General features: G+C 51.7%; 1 protein-coding gene across 1 annotated transcript in view; it reads left to right on the forward strand.

Moving 5' to 3' along the window:
- Positions 1–1,752: 1,752 nt before the first annotated feature.
- The window catches only part of LOC140417941 (uncharacterized), a 94,240-nt gene continuing 78,282 nt past the window's right edge, over positions 1,753–17,710 (forward strand). The window contains 2 exon segments of the mRNA XM_072501374.1: positions 1,753–1,963; positions 14,945–16,101. Coding sequence (XP_072357475.1) covers positions 15,068–16,101 — 1,034 coding nt within the window. The 5' untranslated portion in view covers positions 1,753–1,963; positions 14,945–15,067.

Genomic DNA, 17,710 nt, shown 5'->3' on the forward strand with positions numbered 1-17,710 from the left:
ACAGGTTGAGTCTGTCTGGCGCCTTGAGTGTTCACTGCGATTGCCTGAGCTCTGGTTTCGCTGCGACACGGGTATTGAACTCGTCGTTGTGGGCACGGGTGTTGAATTCGTCGCTGCAGGCACGGGTGTTGACTCCGGGAGCGTGTCTTCTGGAGCTTCATCCCTGTAGATCGGTGATGGGGGGAAGGGGTGTAGGAGGGGTGTGTAGGCCATGCAGGGGCGGGGGCGCTGTTCGGTGTAGGGTGGGGGTAGGTGATGGTTGTAGGGGAACCTGTCGGTGCCAGGTCCCGGTGAGAGACTATCTTGTCGGCCGTCGTGGTCCGCCACATCGGCATACTGGGGGTTGGCGTGAAGGAGCTGGACCCTCTCGACCAGGGGGTCGGACGTATGGCTCCTCACGTGTTTTCGGAGCAGCACAGTCCCCGGTGTCATCAGCCAGGACGGAAGCGAGACCCCGGAGGTGGATTTCCTAGGGAAAACAAATAGGCGGTCATGACGGGTCTCATTAGTGGCCTTGCAAAGGAGTAACCTAAAGGAGTGGAGCGTGTCGGGGAGGACCTCCTGCCAGCAGGAAACTGGGAGGCTCCTAGACCGTAGGGCCAGGAGGGCGGCCTTCCAAACCGTCGCTTTCTCCCCCTCCATCTGTCCGTTTCCCCGGGGGTTGTAACTGGTAGTCCTGCTCGAGGCGATGCCCTTACCGAGCAGGTACTGACGCAGTTCGTCGCTTATAAACGTGGAGCCCCAGTCACTGTGGACGTAAGTGAGAAAACCGAACAAGGTGAAGATACTATGCAGGGCCTTAATGACAGTGGCCGCGGTCATGTCGGGGCAAGGGATTGCAAAGGGGAAGCGGGAGTTCCCGTCAATGTCATTGAGAAAATACGCGTTGCGGTCGGTAGAGGGGAGGGGCCCTTTGAAGTCGATGCTGAGGCGCTCGAAGGGCTGGAATGCCTTCACCAGGTGGGCCTTATCTGGTCGATGGAAGTCGGCTTACACTCCGCGCAGATTTAGCAGTCCCTGGTCAACCGGAGTCGGTCATCTTGCGCGCTGGCGCATGTGCCGTGGGACAGGGCATCTAGGGGCTCATTGAGCTTCCCAGGACGATACACGATATCGTAATTACAGGTGGAGAGTTCGATCCTCCACCTCAAGATTTTATCATTCTTGATCTTGCCCCGCTGTGTATTGTTGAACATGAAGGCCACCGACCGTTGGCTGGTGACGAGGGTGAACCTCCTACCAGCGAGGTCGTGCCTCCAGTGCCACACAGCTTCCCCAATGGATTGAGCTTTTTTGACTGAGGAGTGTCGAATCATGGAGGCGTTGAGGGCAACCTCTGAAATGTCACTCTCCACCTGGAAGGGGGTGGACTCGTCCACCATGCGCATCATTGCTTTGGCAATATCTGCCTTGATATTGCCAAAGGGGGAGAAAAGAAAGTGTTTTCCGCACAGATGTTGGAGACAGGAGGAGGTTTCAGTCTGTGCGAAGCTCAATCCTTACTCAGACAGAGAAGCAGCAGTTTTGCTCATTGTGCAGCTTCCGCATTCTGACAATGGGGATGGTTTAATTGGCTGGAGGAGCAGAGTCCTTCCGGTCCTCCCGGCTTTCCATTGGTCAATCCCCCGCTGACACACAATGAGGGGCGGAACCCCACGTGGGGGTGAGAGAGACTTTTCCTTCCAACCGCGCTGAGCTGGTGACCAATGGGAAAGGCTGGAAGTTCCGGACACACAATGGTCAGTGCGCCGCTTTGTCCCTGTCCCCACCCAACCTGCACATGCGCATCACCCCCAAAACATGCGCGCGCGCCTTCAATTCAGACCTTCTGCCCGGCTCGGGTCAAAGGGAAGACTTGTCGGACCGGAAGGACTCTGGTCCTCCAGTGAACCAGCGCGCGGGCTTTGTGTGGCTGGATATTGAGCTGCTCACGGACTGAAACTCCCTCCTGCCTCCAGCACCTGTGAGTAAAACACTTTCTTTTCTCCCCCTTTCCATTTCTTTTCTCATTCTCACCTTCAATTGGTCACTTGCAGCAACTGAAGGGAAAGGAAGTGAATCCAGGGAGGGTGCAGACTCTGCAAAGCTTGGCCCAGGTCTCTCTCTCTCTTAAAGACTCCCTCAGCTTGACACATTTATTTGTCTGGCTAAAAGGATGCTCTCTTTCCGAATGTTCCCACTTAAAGGGCTGGTTACCCCAGGAGGTGGCTGACATTTAAGGGGACAGTAAATTAATATTGGATTGGATTCATTTTATTGTCATGTGTACCGAGGTACAGTGATAAGTATTGTTCTGTGTGCAGTCCAGCAGATCATTCCATACATGAAAAAACATACATAAATACACAATGTAAATACATAGGCACAGGCAATGGGTGAGCATATGGAGTGTAGTACTGCAGGAGAGAAGATATGTGTGAGGAATTGAACAAAAGAGCATGGTGTTAGAATGGGATAAGTAGCTATAAGTGGTTAGGCAAAGTTCGGAGCGGATCCTAATACAGGAGAATAGAGGCATAGGGTAGCGGACTTTTAAACATCTCTCGCTTCGGCTGGAAAAAATGGGTAGCAGTCTGGAATTGCCTGTAACTGGGATTTTGCAAAGCATGAAGAGGGGGATGGGCAGCCACTGGGACCATTTCTTTGTTGCAGGGGATACTGGGAGAAAGGGGCCTCAAGGTTAAGGAATGTGAGATGAACCTATTGGGGTCAGTAATTGCAAAGCTCCCCTTATATGGCTAGGTCAAGGAATGTGGGAAAACCGATGAAAAGCTGACATTTGCCATTGTTACCTTATTTGGTCGTGTGTGTGTGTAACTTGATGCTACATTGATGTATATGAAACAAGATGCTTTGTGTCTTTGTTCTCACTTGCTCGGGAAATCTCAGGAACTCTGGTGTGGTGTCCTGCTGTTATCAGAGAAAGTCAGGCTTGCAAGCTGTTTAGAATAAAATAGATTTTACCTACAATCCGACTTGGTCTATTTACTGAGACCAGACTGAGGGAAAACCCCCCAAATCATCATGTGAAGAGCTTCAGACCTGCAAGAGAACATAAAAGAGAAAGGTTAGAGATAATAATCTTTATTGTCACAAGTCGGCTTACATTATCACCGCAATGAAGTTACTGTGAAAAGCCCCTAGTCGCCACATTCTGGCGCCTGTTCGGGGAGGCTGGTACGGGAATTATTGTTAGAATTAACTTTTCAAAGGTTAGTAAGCTTATAAGAGGATCTGTGGAGAGAACTTGCACAGGGTCGCCACACTCTGGCGCCATCTTGCTATGGAGAGATATAATATCAGACAGAGATATGTGTTTGTTGTGTTGGGTGCTCTAGATCCGTGGAACACATACAGGCCACCAACACTTAAAATAGTACAACACTATTTTATTAAGTTAGAAACTGTTGAACATACTTTCACTGTGGGTTAACACAATGTTAGATTAAATTAAAGACCTATGCCTGTCCTAACCAGTCGATGCACTCAGCACACGGTGAAGATCTGTGCTGTAAGCTCTGTCCTTCTGAGAGGCTGCATCCCGAATGAGCGGGAACTCTGATGCCTTCTGTCTACATAGTGAGTGTGCTCTAACTGGTGATTGGCTGCAGTGTTGTGTGTGTTGATTGGTCTTGCTGTGTGTCCATCAGTGTGTGTGTCTGCACCATGATATACTGGTGTATATTATGACATCCCCCTTTTTATAAAGAAATGTATGTGTGTGGCAATAAATAATGTGTGGTGAGAATGTTCCAAACTACGTGTGGGGTGCGAAGACATATTTACAGGACTAGGTACACGAGAACTTAAGCTATTTACATGGGAAGGTGCCTGGTGCAGAGAAGCAGTTTGCAACAAGAGTAACGAGATCAACACTATATACAAACCAGGGAAACGATCAAACAAAGCAACGAGACAATTGAGAGAGTCCATAATTTCGAAAAGTCCATAAATTTAGTCTCAGGTGGGCGACAAATTCTGGTTGACCGCCTCAAGGGTGGGTCGAGAGCCGCCGGTTCAGGAGCGGGCTTGACTGCGTCAAAGTCAGGGGGAGGCAGAGTGACAGGGAGCTCTGCATAGCCCATGGCAGGATCACGTGGCGAGTGTGGAACGAGACGAAGGACGCGTCGATTGCGGCGCAGAATAGAGCCATCCTGTAGATGAACCAGGAACGAGTGGGGGGAGGGGGGCACCAGCCGAAGGACAACAGCAGTTGCAGACCAGCCACCATCCGGAAGATGGACGCGGACGTTGTCATCTGGGGCCAGAGCAGGGAGATCAGCTGCACGGGAGTCATGAGTTGCCTTGTGCTGTGCACGAGACAGCTGCATTCGGCGAAGGACCGGAAAGTGGTCGAGGTCTGGGACATGGATGGACGGCACCGTCGTCCTCAGGGTACGACCCATGAGTAACTGGGCTGGCGACAGGCCAGTGGACAGTGGAGCGGAGCGATAGGCCAGCAAGGAAAGGTAGAAATCGGACCCAGCATCGGCAGGCTTGCATAGGAGCCGTTTGACTATATGTACTCCCTTCTCCGCTTTGCCGTTGGATTGAGGGTACAGGGGGCTGTGTGTCACATGGGGAAAATTGTACCGCCTGGCAAAGTTGGACCATTCTTGGCTGGCGAAGCAGGGCCATTGTCCGACATAACCGTGAGCGGGATGCCGTGTTGAGCAAAGTTTTCTTTACATGCACGAATGACTGCAGACGAGTTGAGGTCGTGCAACCGTATCACTTCCGGGCAATTTGAAAAGTAGTCCACGATCAGGACATAGTTTCTACCCAGCGCGTGGAACAGATTGATGCCCACCTTCGTCCATGGTGATGTGACCAACTCATGGGGCTGCAGGGTCTCGCTTGGTTGGGCTGGCTGGAAGCGCTGACAAGTGGGACAGTTGAGCACTGTGTTGGCTATGTCCTCATTAATGCCGGGCCAGTACACTGCCTCTCGGGCCCGTCGGTGGCACTTTTCCAAGCCAAGGCTGCCCTCGTGTAGTTGTTCCAGGACAAGCTGGCGCATGCAATGCAGGATGAAAATGTGGTCCAGTTTTAGAAGAACCCCGTCTACTCCCGCCAGACCATCTCTGACATTATAGAATTGAGGGCATTGGCACTTGAGCCACCCGTCCGTTAGGTGGCTCATGACACGCTGTAGCAAGGGGTCAGCCGCCGTCTCGCGGCGAATTTGGACGAGGCGTTCATCCGTGGCAGGTAGATTGGAGGCCGCGAATGCCACATGGGCGTCAACCTGGCAGACATATCCCGCTGGGTCACATGGAGTGTTGACTACCCTGGAGAGAGCGTCAGCAATGATGAGGTCTTTGCCTGGGGTGTACACCTGCTGGAAGTCGTATCGCCGGAGCTTGAGAAGAATACGCTGGAGGCGAGACGTCATGTCGTTCAAGTCTTTCTGTATTATATTGACCAGCGGGCGATGGTCGGTCTCGACGGTGAATTGAGGAAGTCCATACACATAATCATGAAACTTAACCACACCGGTCAGAAGGCTCAGGCACTCCTTTTCTACCTGCGTGTAGAGCTGCTCCGTGGGGGTCATCGCACGTGACGCATATGCAACGGGGGCCCATGATGAGGCCTCCTCACATTGAAGGAGCACTGCCCCAGTGCCGGATTGACTGGCATTGGTCGAAATCTTGGTCTCCTTTGCTGGATCAAAGAAAGCTAAGACCGGGGCTGTGGTCAGTTTTGTCTTGCGTTCTCTCCATTCGCGCTCATGGGCAGGGAGCCATTGGAAGTCTGTCGTCTTCCTGACCAGGTTCCTGAGAGCCGTGGTATGAGAGGCGAGGTGAGGGATGAATTCCCCTAAAAAATTGACAATGCCCAAAAATCGGAGGACTGTCTTCTTGTCCTCTGGTGTTTTTATAGCTGTGATGGCAGCTACCTTGTCCGCATCCAGCTGCACACCCAATTGGGAGATGTGGTAACCGAGGAACTTGAATTCCATCCGACCAAAAGAGCATTTGGCCCTGTTGAGGAGGAGGCCATGCTCATGTATACGTCTGAATACGCGCTGGAGGCGACTAACATGCTCCTGCGGGGTGGTGGACCAAATGATTATGTCATCGACATAGACGCGAACACCTTCAATGCCTTCCATCATTTGTTCCATAATCCTATGGAACACTTCTGATGCAGATATGATCCCAAAAGGCATCCTGTTGTAACAATATCTGCCAAAGGGGGTGTGAAATGTGCAGAGTTTCCTGCTGGATTTATCCAGCTGGATTTGCCAGAATCCTTTTTGAGGCATCGAGTTTGGTAAAGAGCTTGGCCTGAGCCATCTCACATGTGAGCTCTTCGCCCTTGGGAATTGGATAGTGCTCTCTCATAATATTGCGATTTAGATCCTTGGGATCAATGCAAATTCTCAATTCGCCGGAAAGCTTTTTTACACACACCATAGAGCTGACCCAGTCGGTCAGTTCCGTGACTTTGGAAATCACTCCTTGGTTCTGGAGGTCCTGCAGCTGCTGCTTGAGGCGGTCCTTAAGGGGTGCTGGGACCCTGCGAGCTGCGTGCACCACAGGCGTGGCATCCGGTTTTAATAAAACCTTGTAGGTGTACGGGAGCGTGCCCATGCCCACAAGGACATCATGGTACTGGTTGATAATGGCGTCGAGCTGCGCCCTGAAGTCAGTGTCCTGAAAGGCAGATGCGTCAGCAGGAGAGAGAGAGAGGGAACTCTCTGAACTAGGTTCAACAGCTTGCATGCCTGCGCGCCAAACAGGGAGGCTTTCGAGGAGCCCACGATTTAAAAAGGGAAGGATGGCTTTGCGAGACCTGTGCGTCACTTCAAGTTGGCATGAGCCGCTGGCAGCAATGGCATTGCCATTATAATTTAATAGCTGGCAGGCTGACCAGTTTGACACAAAGGCTTTGGAGGTCAGACCGCGCATTGAGATTGGCGGAGGCACCAGTGTGCAGGCGGAATCGTATTTGGGACCGATGACCGTAACGGGGGCACACCACTTATAGTCTGGATCGATGCTGTATACCGATAGAGGCTGGATTCTTTGCTTTGGGGACACCCTGTTTTTTGTAACGATACCGACTCGAAAAGGCACCTTCGTGTCCTCGGTGTCAATATCGAGTAGCAGGTCCGAATCGGACTCGGTGACCGTGGGTTGAATGACCCGGACATTCCTGCGAGGCTGGCTGGAGCGACAAGAGTTGGCAGGCTGAGCTGATCTGCCGAAAGCAGCATAATGGCCAAATTTGCCACATCTCAGGCATTGTTGGGGTTTGGCAGGGCATTGCCGCTTTAAGTGGGCGGAGCCACTGTTGCCGCACATTGTAGCGTCAGTACATTCGCTGCGCCACCGCGCTTGCGCGATGCGGTCGTACATGGTGCCCGCCTGCGCAGTACGTTCGTCGACGTCGCCGTCGCCTCGTTCGCTGTGCCACCGTGCATGCGCTGTGCAGTCGTATGTGGTGTGCGCCTGCGCAGTACGTTCGTCGACGTCACCGTCCCCTCGTTCGGTGCGCACAAGCACAGGAGTCCGCAAAAAGTGCGCAAAATGGCTGCCCTCATTCAGGCTGAGGCCCTGGATTTGCTTGGACCCGTTCTGCCTCGTGGGGATCTTGCCGCGCCGTTTCAGCCGCTTGGATGTGGGAATACCGACTAATGGCGTGTTCGTGTAGCAAGCAGGTCTCCATGGCAATCGCTAGGGTGAGCTGCTTTACCTTAAGGAGCTGCTGGCGTAGGGTTCCGACTGAACACCGAAAACAATCTGGACGCGTATCATGGAGTCAGAGGTGGGCCCGTAATTACAGGACTGCGCAAGGATGCGGAGGTGGGTGAGAAAGGAGTGGAAAGGTTCATCCTTACCCTGCAAACGCTGTTGGAATACATAGCGCTCAACTTTCATTCACCTCGATTTTGCAGTGACTGTCAAACTTGAGGAGGACCGTCTTGAATTTTGATTTATCTTCACCATCAGCAAAGGTGAGAGAATTGAAAATGTGGATGGCATGTTCACCGGCCGTGGATAGCAAGAGAGCGATCTTCCTGGTGTCTGAGGCAGCTTCCCGGTCTGTGGCTTCAAGGTAGAGCTGGAAGCGTTGTTTGAATATCTTCCAGTTGGCCCCTAGGTTACCGGTGATGCGGAGCGGCGGGCGGACGCTGTCCAGTTTGCGGGATGGCTGTGTGCTGGTGGAAGGCAGATCACTTGCAGGTAGGTCTAAAAAGTTCTTTTAAAAAAAAAATATATATTTTATTCAAGTTTTTTTGGCCAAACATAACAATACGTAGTGTTTCTTTTACACAACAATAAAGCAATATAAATAACCGTGGCCAGTTTTAAACAAATAAATAAATAATATATATAAACAAAAACAAAAAAACAAAATTAAACTAAATGGCAACTGCCTTGTCCAAGATAAATACTCTCCAAAAATACAGTCCAACAATCCAATATACAATTACATATACCAAATACCTATACATATACAATAACATCCCTGAGAGTCCGTCCGATTCCTCCCTCCCCCTCCCCCCTGTGTTGCTGCTGTTATCTACTTCTTTTCCATTCCCTCTATCTTTCTGTGAGGTAGTCGACGAACGGTTGCCACCGCCTGGTGAACCCCTGAGCCGAACCCTTTAACACAAACTTAATCCGTTCTAACTTTATGAACCCTGCCATATCGTTTATCCAGGTCTCCACCCCCGGGGGTTTGGCTTCCTTCCACATTAACAATATCCTGCGCCGGGCTACAAGGGACGCAAAGGCCAACACGTCAGCCTCTCTCGCCTCCTGCACTCCCGGCTCTTCTGCAACCCCAAATATAGCCAACCCCCAGCTTGGTTCGACCCGGACCCCCACCACCTTCGAAAGCACCCTTGCCACCCCCACCCAGAACCCCTGTAGTGCCGGGCATGACCAGAACATGTGGGTATGATTCGCTGGGCTTCTCGAGCATCTCGCACACCTATCCTCTACTCCCAAAAATTTACTAAGCCGTGCTCCAATCATATGCGCCCTGTGTAGCACCTTAAATTGTATCAGGCTTAGCCTGGCACACGAGGACGATGAGTTTATCCTACGTAGGGCATCCGCCCACAGCCCCTCCTCAATCTCCTCCCCCAGTTTTTCTTCCCATTTCCCTTTCAGCTCATCTACTATGATCTCCCCCTCATCCCTCATCTCCCTGTATATGTCCGACACCTTACCATCCCCCACCCATGTCTCTGAGATCACTCTATCCTGCACCTCCTGCGTCGGGAGCTGCGGGAATTCCGTCACCTGTTGCCTCGCAAAAGCCCTCAATTGCATGTACCGAAATGCATTCCCTTGGGGCAACCCATATTTCTCCGTCAGCGCTCCCAAACTCGCAAACGTCCCATCTACAAATAGATCTCTTAATTGTACTACCCCAGCTCTTTGCCATGCTCCAAATCCCCCATCCATTCTCCCCGGAACGAACCTGTGATTGTTTCTTATCGGGGACCGCACCGAAGCTCCCGTTCCTCCCCTATGCCGTCTCCACTGCCCCCAAATTTTCAATGTCGCCACCACCACCGGGCTTGTGGTGTATTTCTTTGGTGAGAACGGCAACGGCGCCGTCACCATTGCTTGCAGGCTAGTCCCCTTGCACGACGCCCTCTCCATTCTCTTCCAGGCCGCTCCCTCCCCTTCTCCCATCCACTTACACACCATTGAAACATTGGCGGCTCAGTAGTACTCACTTAGGCTCGGTAGTGCCAGCCCCCCCCCCTGTCCCTACTACGCTGCAAGAATCCCCGCCTCGCTCTCGGGGTCTTCCCAGCCCACACAAAACTCATAATGCTCTTTTCAATTCTTTTGAAAAAAGCCTTCGTGATCACCACCGGGAGGCACTGAAACACAAAAAGGAATCTCGGGAGGACCACCATTTTAACCGCCTGCACCCTACCTGCCAATGACAAGGACACCATGTCCCATCTCTTGAAATCCTCCTCCATCTGTTCCACCAACCGTGTAAAATAAAGCCTATGTAATGTACCCCAATTCTTGGCTATCTGGATCCCCAGGTACCGGAAGTCCCTTGTTACCTTCCTCAACGGTAAATCCTCTATCTCTCTGCTCTGCTCCCCCGGGTGCACCACAAATAACTCACTTTTCCCCATGTTCAGTTTATACCCTGAAAAATCCCCAAACTCCCCAAGTATCCGCATTATCTCTGGCATCCCCTCCGCCGGGTCCGCCACATATAGCAACAAATCGTCCGCATATAGAGATACCCGGTGTTCTTCTCCCCCCCCCCCCCCCCCCCCCCCCCCCCCCCCCAAGTACTCCCCTCCACTTCCTGGAACCCCTCAGTGCCATGGCCAGGGGTTCAATCGCCAGTGCAAACAATAACGGGGACAGAGGACAGCCCTGCCTCGTCCCTCTATGGAGCCGAAAATAATCAGACCCCCGTCCATTCGTGACCACGCTCGCCATCGGGGCCCTATACAGCAACTGTACCCACCTGATATACCCGTCCCCAAAGCCAAATCTCCTCAACACCTCCCACAAATAATCCCACTCCACTCTATCAAATGCTTTCTCGGCATCCATCGCCACCACTATCTCCGCTTCCCCCTCTGGTGGGGGCATCATCATTACCCCTAGCAGCCTCCGTATATTTGTATTTAGCTGTCTCCCCTTCACAAACCCAGTTTGGTCCTCATGGACCACCCCCGGGACACAATCCTCTATCCTCATTGCCATTACCTTGGCCAGGATCTTAGCATCCACATTCAGGAGGGAAATAGGCCTGTATGACCTGCATTGCAGCGGGTCTTTTTCCTTCTTTAGGAGGAGCGATATCGTTGCCTCTGACATAGTCGGGGGCAGCTGCCCCTTTCCCTCGCCTCATTAAAGGTTCTCATCAATAGCGGGGCCAGCAAGTCCAAATATTTCTTATTGAATTCAACTGGGAATCCGTCTGGTCCCGGGGCCTTCCCCGCCTGCATGCTTCCAATCCCTTTCACTACTTCCTCTGTCTCAATCTGTGCTCCCAGCCCCACTCTCTCCTGTTCCTCCACCTTAGGAAATTCCAGCTGATCCAGAAAGCACATCATTCTCTCCTTCCCGTCCGGGGGCTGTGCTTCATATAATCTTTCATAAAATGCCTTGAACACTCCATTCACTCTCTCCGCTCCATCTCCCCCTCCTCATCTCTCACCCCCCTATCTCCCTCGCTGCTCCCCTTTTCCTCAGTTGGTGGGCCAACAACCTACTCGCCTTCTCCCCCTATTCGTACTGTACACCCTGTGCCTTCCTCCACTGTGCCTCTGCTTTACTCGTAGTCAACAAGTCAAACTCTATATGTAGCCTTTGCCTTTCCCTGTATAGTCCCTCCTCCGGTGCCTCCGCGTATTGTCTGTCCACCCTCAGCAGTTCATTCAACAACCACTCCCTTTCCCTACCCTCCTGCTTTCCTTCATGTGCCCTAATAGATATCATCTCCCCTCTAACCACTGCCTTCAGTGCCTCCCAGACCACTCCCACCTGTACCTCCCCATTATCATTAATTTCCAAGTACCTTTCAATACACCCCCTCACCCTTAAACACACCCCCTCATCTGCCAATAATCCCATGTCCATTCTCCAGGGTGGAAGCTGTTGTTTTTCTTCCCCTATCTCCAGGTCCACCCAGTGTGGAGCATGATCCGAGATGGCTATAGCCGTGTACTCCGTCCCCATCACCTTTGGGATCAGTGCCCTTCCCAAAACAAAAAAATCTATTCGTGAAAATACCTGTACATAGGAGAAAAACGAAAACTCCTTACTCCTAGGTCTACTAAATCTCCAGGGATCTACTCCTCCCATCTGCACCATAAAATCCTTAAGCACCCTAGCTGCAGCCGGCCCCCTTCCGGTCCTGGACCTCGATCTGTCCAGCCCTGGGTCCAGCACTGTATTAAAGTCTCCACCCATTACCAACTTTCCCGCCTCTAGGTCCGGGATGCGTCCTAACATACGCCTCATAAAGTTGGCATCATCCCAGTTCGGGGCATACACGTTCACCAATACCACCGCCTCCCCTTGCAGTTTGCCACTCACCATCACGTATCTGCCCCCACTATCTGCCACTATAGTCTTTGCCTCAAACATTACCCGCTTCCCCACTAGTATGGCCACCCCACTGTTTTTTGCATCTAGCCCCGAATGAAACACCTGCCCCACCCATCCTTTGCGAAGTCTAACCTGGTCTGTCCGCTTCAGATGCGTCTCCTGAAGCATAACCACATCTGCCTTAAGTTTCCTTAGGTGTGCGAGTACCCGTGCCCTCTTAATCGGCCCGTTCAGCCCTCTCACATTCCACGTGATCAACCGGGTTGGGGGGCTCTTTACCCCCCACCCCCTTGACGACTAGCCATTTCCTTTTTCAATCCAGCTCCTCACCCGGTTTCCACGTAGCTGTATCCCCCCCAGGCGGCGCCCCCCCGCCCCGACCCCCCCCCCCTCCCATACCAGCTCCCCCTTCTCCCCAGCAGCGGCAACCCAGTTAACCCCCCCCCCCCGCTAGATCCCAAGCTAGCGTAATTGCACCCCCCATGTTACTCCCAGAAGTCAGCAAACTCTGGCCGACCTCGGCTTCCCCACGTGACCTCGGCTCACACTGTGCGAGGCCCCCTCCTTCCTGCTTCCCTGTTCCCGCCGTGATTACCATACCGCGGGAACAAAGCCCGCACTTCCCCTTTGGCCCCGCCCCCAATGGCCGGCGCCCACAGCTCCTCATCCTCTCTCACCCCCTCCCCCACGACATGGGGAAGAGAGAGAAGTTACAGGGTCGCAGGTTTAACAATCTGGGAAGTCTTCTCTTCCCCTTTTTCCCCCCTTCATCCCACAAATTCACCCCCCCACTTTTGTCCCAAACGTTCTTTTTCTTCTGGCCCGCTCACTCCAGCTTCTCCTCGACAATAAATGTCCACGCTTCGTCTGCCGTTTCGAAATAGTGGTGTTTCCCTAGATGTGTGACCCACAGTCTCGCCGGCTGCAACATTCCGAATTTGACCTTTTATGCAACACCGCCTTGGCCCGATTAAAGCTCGCCCTCCTTCTCGCCACCTCCGCACTCCAATCTTGATGCACGCGGATCACCGCATTCTCCCACCTACTGTTCCGAGTTTTCTTGGCCCATCTGAGGACCATCTCTCTGTCCTTATATCGGAGAAATCTCACCACTATTGCTCGAGGAATTTCTCCAGCCCTCGGTCTTCGCGCCATAACTCGATAGGCTCCCTCCACCTCCAGCGGACCCGTCGGGGCCTCCGATCCCATTAACGAATGCAGCATCGTGCACACATATGCCCCGACGTCCGCCCCCTCTGCACCTTCGGGAAGACCAAGAATCCTTAAGTTCTTCCTCCTCGCATTGTTCTCCAGCACCTCCAGCCTTTCCACACATCTTTTGTGTTGTGCCTCGTGGATCTCCGTTTTCACCACCAGGCCCTGTATGTCGTCCTCATTCTCAGCAGCCTTTGCCTTCACGACCCGAAGCTCCTGTTCCTGGGTCTTTTGCTCCTCCTTTAGCCCCTCAATTGCTTGTAATATCGGGGCCAACAGCTCCCTCTTCATCTCCTTTTTGAGTTCATCTACGCAACGCCGCAGGAACTCTTGTTGGTCAGGGCCCCATATTAAACTGCCTTCTTCCGACGCCATCTTGCTTTGTGCCTGCCTTCCTGGCCGCTGCTCTTGAGGATCCACCGCAATCCGGCTACTTTCCTCTCTTTTTTTCCATCCGTGTCCGGGGAGGGATTCCCTTCTGGATTACCGCACAGTGTTATTTGCCGTTAAAATTGCCGATGGGGCTCCTATTAAGAGCCCAAAAGTCCCTTCCACCGGGAGCGGCCGAAACGTGCGACTTAGCTGTCCTAACCAGTCTATGCACTCAGCACATGGTGAAGATCTGTGCTGTAAGCTGTGTCCTTCTGAGAGGCTGCATCCCGAATGAGCGGGAACTCTGATGCCCTCTGTCTATCTAGTGAGTGTGCTAACTGGTGATTGGCTGCGGTGTTGTGTGTTGACTGGTCTTGCTGTGTGTCCATCAGTGTGTGTGTGTGTCTGCACCATGATATACTGGTGTATGTTATGACAGTGTTGTGTTGTTAGATGGCACAGATTGGACATATTATTTGTGGTTCTGTAATAAAGTATGGTTATTATTATTTCTAGTTTTTAAATATAGTAGTGTAGCTACATTATATATTTCAAGACATAGAGTCATTAAATGACAACTTGAGTTGATGCCAGCTCCCTGTCGAGCTATTCTGTAAGTCTCGGATCGGTCCCATTCCAGTCATCTTTTTCCTCAGAGGGTTGTTAGTCTCTGGATTTCTCTTCCACAGGGACCAAGTGGAGTCTGGAGGTCATTGAATATATTCACGGCCAAGTTGGACAGATTTCTGATTGACGAGGGAGTCGAGGGTTATGGGGAACCGGCAGGAAAATGGAGAGACAGCTGAGATGAGGAGGGATTTCTTCACTCAAGGATGTGGTGAAGCTCTGGAATTCTCTAATCCAGAGGACTATGGAGCCCCAGTCTTCGCATATATTCAAGAATAAGATTGGGAAGATTCTAGATATTGAAGGCATGAAGGGATATGTGTGGGAAAATGGTGCTGAGGTCGATCGGCCAATGATCTCATTGAATGGTGGAGCATGCTCGATGGGCTGAATGGCCAACTGCAGCTCCTATTTGTTATGTTCTCTGTGTCCAGGACAGGAAGCAGTGAGCATGGATCTGTCAATCAGCCTGAATCAGCACCTTCAGGAGAATTGGGAGGGTGAATATTAGATACAGCAGAGTGAGAATGGAGGGAGAGTGTGTGGGATGGAGATTTACAGCTTGTGGGGAATGAGAGAGAAAAGAATGTTCCATAAAAATTAGAATTGTCTGTTCTGAATTTCTATCCTGTACTGACAATGATGACTTTTGTAACTTGTTTTTACAGGGTATTGGGAGAGGAGGAATTACAGACAGAAATCTCAAACATCACGTCTCGATCTGACAGAGTCACACGATTCCTTGGGACCTGAATATCATTGGCCTGAAGAGATGTAAGGAGACACATAAAATGAAGAAACCATGGAAATGTGTGGACTGTGGGAAGGGATACAGATTCCCATCTGCGCTGGAAGCCCATCGACGCAGTCACACTGGGGAGAGACCATTCACCTGCTCTCAGTGTGGGGAGGGATTCACTGAGTCAAGCAACCTGCAGAGACACCAGCGAGCTCACACTGGGGAGAGACCATTCACCTGCTCTGTGTGTGGGAAGGGATTCACTCAGTCAGGCAACCTGCAGGGACACCAGCGAGTTCACACTGGGGAGAAGCCGTTCACCTGCTCTCAGTGTGGGGAGGGATTCACTCAGTCATGCAGCCTGCAGAGACATCAGCGAGTTCACACTGGGGAGAGGCCATTCACCTGCTCTCAGTGTGGGATGGGATTCACTCAGTCAGGCAGCCTGCAGGCACACCAGCGGGTTCACACTGGGGAGAAGCCATTTAACTGTTCTCAGTGTGGGGAGGGATTCAGTCGGTCAGGCAACCTGCAGAGACATCAGCGAGTTCACACTGGGGAGAAGCCGTTCACCTGCTCTCAGTGTGGGAAGGGATTCACTCAGTCAGGCAGCCTGCAGAGACATCAGCGAGTTCACACTGGGGAGAGGCCGTTCACCTGCTCTGTGTGTGGGAAGGGATTCAGTCTGTCAGGCAGCCTGCAGGCACACCAGCGAGTTCACACTGGGGAGAGGCCGTTTAACTGTTCTCAGTGTGGGAAGGGATTCACTCAGTCAGGCAGCCTGCAGAAGCACCAGCGAAGTCACACTGGGGAGAAGCCGTTCACCTGCTCTGTGTGTGGGAAGGGATTCACTCAGTCAAGCAGTCTGCAGACAAACCAGCGAGTTCACACTGGGGAGAGGCCGTTTAACTGTTCTCAGTGTGAGAAGGGATTCACTCGGTAATCTCACCTGCGGAGACACCAGCGAATTCACACTGGGGAGAAGCCGTTCACCTGCTCTCAGTGTGAGAAGGGATTCAATCATTTATCCAACCTACAGACACACCAGCGGATTCACACCAGGGAGAAGCCATACACCTCCTCTGAGTAGATCAAGGCATTCAGTGATCCATCCCACCTGCAGAGACACTGACATGTTTTCACTGAGGAGAGGCCATTTATCTGCTCTCAACGTGGGAAGGAATTTTGTGATGCATTGCATCTGCTGATTCACCAACAAATTCACAAGTGACTCCAGGCGTTGGATTCTGCTGCTATTGTTTCTGCTCTCGGTTACATCCAGGACTGCATTCTGTTCATTCTGACAGGTGGTCAATGTGGATGGTTGATGGTTTCTTTCTGCTGGACTGGCTGGTCTCATGGAATTCCTACAGTGCAGAAGTAGGCCATTCAGCCCATCGAATCTGCACCAACCCTCTCCCCATAACCGCAGCTAACCTTTTGGACACTAAGGAACAATTTAGAATGGCCATCCACCTAACCTGCACATATTTGGACTTTGGGAGGAAACCCACGGAGCCACAGGGAGAAAGTGCAAACTCTACACACACACAGCCCCTGAGGTCGGAATCGTACCAGTGCCCCTGACACAGTGAGGCTGCCGTGCTAACCACGGTGCTGTCCCAGTACCATCTCACCACTTTGCCTGCAGGTACGATTCCGACCTCAGGGGCTGTGTGTGTGTGTGGAGTTTGCACTTTCTCCCTGTGGCTCCGTGGGTTTCCTCCCAAAGTCCAAATATGTGCAGGTTAGGTGGATGGCCATTCTAAATTGTTCCTTAGTGTCCAAAAGGTTAGCTGGGGTTATGGGAGAGGGTTGGTGCAGATTCGATGGGCTGCTTCTCTGTATCGTGTATTTTGATTTGAAGAAATTATCAAGAACTGGAATCTGTATTGAATTCAACTCAGTCATCTGTATTTGCTTGGACAAAGGATTGGAAAGTAGCAAACGTGACACCACTGTTTAAAAAAGGAGGTCGGCAGAAAGCGGGTAATTATAGGCCGGTAAGCCTAACTTCGGTTGTGGGGAAAATGCTGGGATCTATCATTAAGGAGGAAGTAGCAGGGCACCTGGAGGGAAATTGTCCCATTGGGCAGACGCAGCATGGGTTCACAAAGGGTAGGTCGTGTCTGACTAATTACGTAGAATTTTTTGAGGACGTTACCAGTGCAGTAGATAACGGGGAGCCAATGGATGTGGTATATCTGGATTTCCAGAAAGCTTTTGGCAAGGTGCCACACAAAAGATTGCTGCATAAACTAAAGATGCATGGCATTGAGGGTAAAGTGGTAGCATGGGTAGAGGATTGGTTAACTAACAGAAAGCAGAGAGTGGGGATAAATGGGCGTTTCTCCGGTTGGCAACCTGTAACTAGTGGGGTCCCTCAAGGATCAGTGTTGGGCCCGCAGTTGTTCACAATTTACATAGATGATTTGGAGTTGGGGACCAAGTGCAATGTGTCCAAGTTTGCAGACGACACTAAGATGAGTGGTAAAGCCAAAAGTGCAGATGATACCGGAAGTCTGCAGAAGGATTTGGATAGGTTAGGTGAATGGGCTAGGGTCTGGCAGATGGCATTCAATGTTGCCAAATGTGAGGCTATCCATTTTGGGAGGAATAACAGCAAAATGGATAATTATTTAAACGGTAAGATGTTAAAACATGCTGCTGTGCAGAGGGACCTGGGTGTGCTGGT

The sequence above is a fragment of the Scyliorhinus torazame genome, chromosome 5 (genome assembly GCF_047496885.1).
Source record: "Scyliorhinus torazame isolate Kashiwa2021f chromosome 5, sScyTor2.1, whole genome shotgun sequence".
Classification (NCBI taxonomy): domain Eukaryota; kingdom Metazoa; phylum Chordata; class Chondrichthyes; order Carcharhiniformes; family Scyliorhinidae; genus Scyliorhinus; species Scyliorhinus torazame.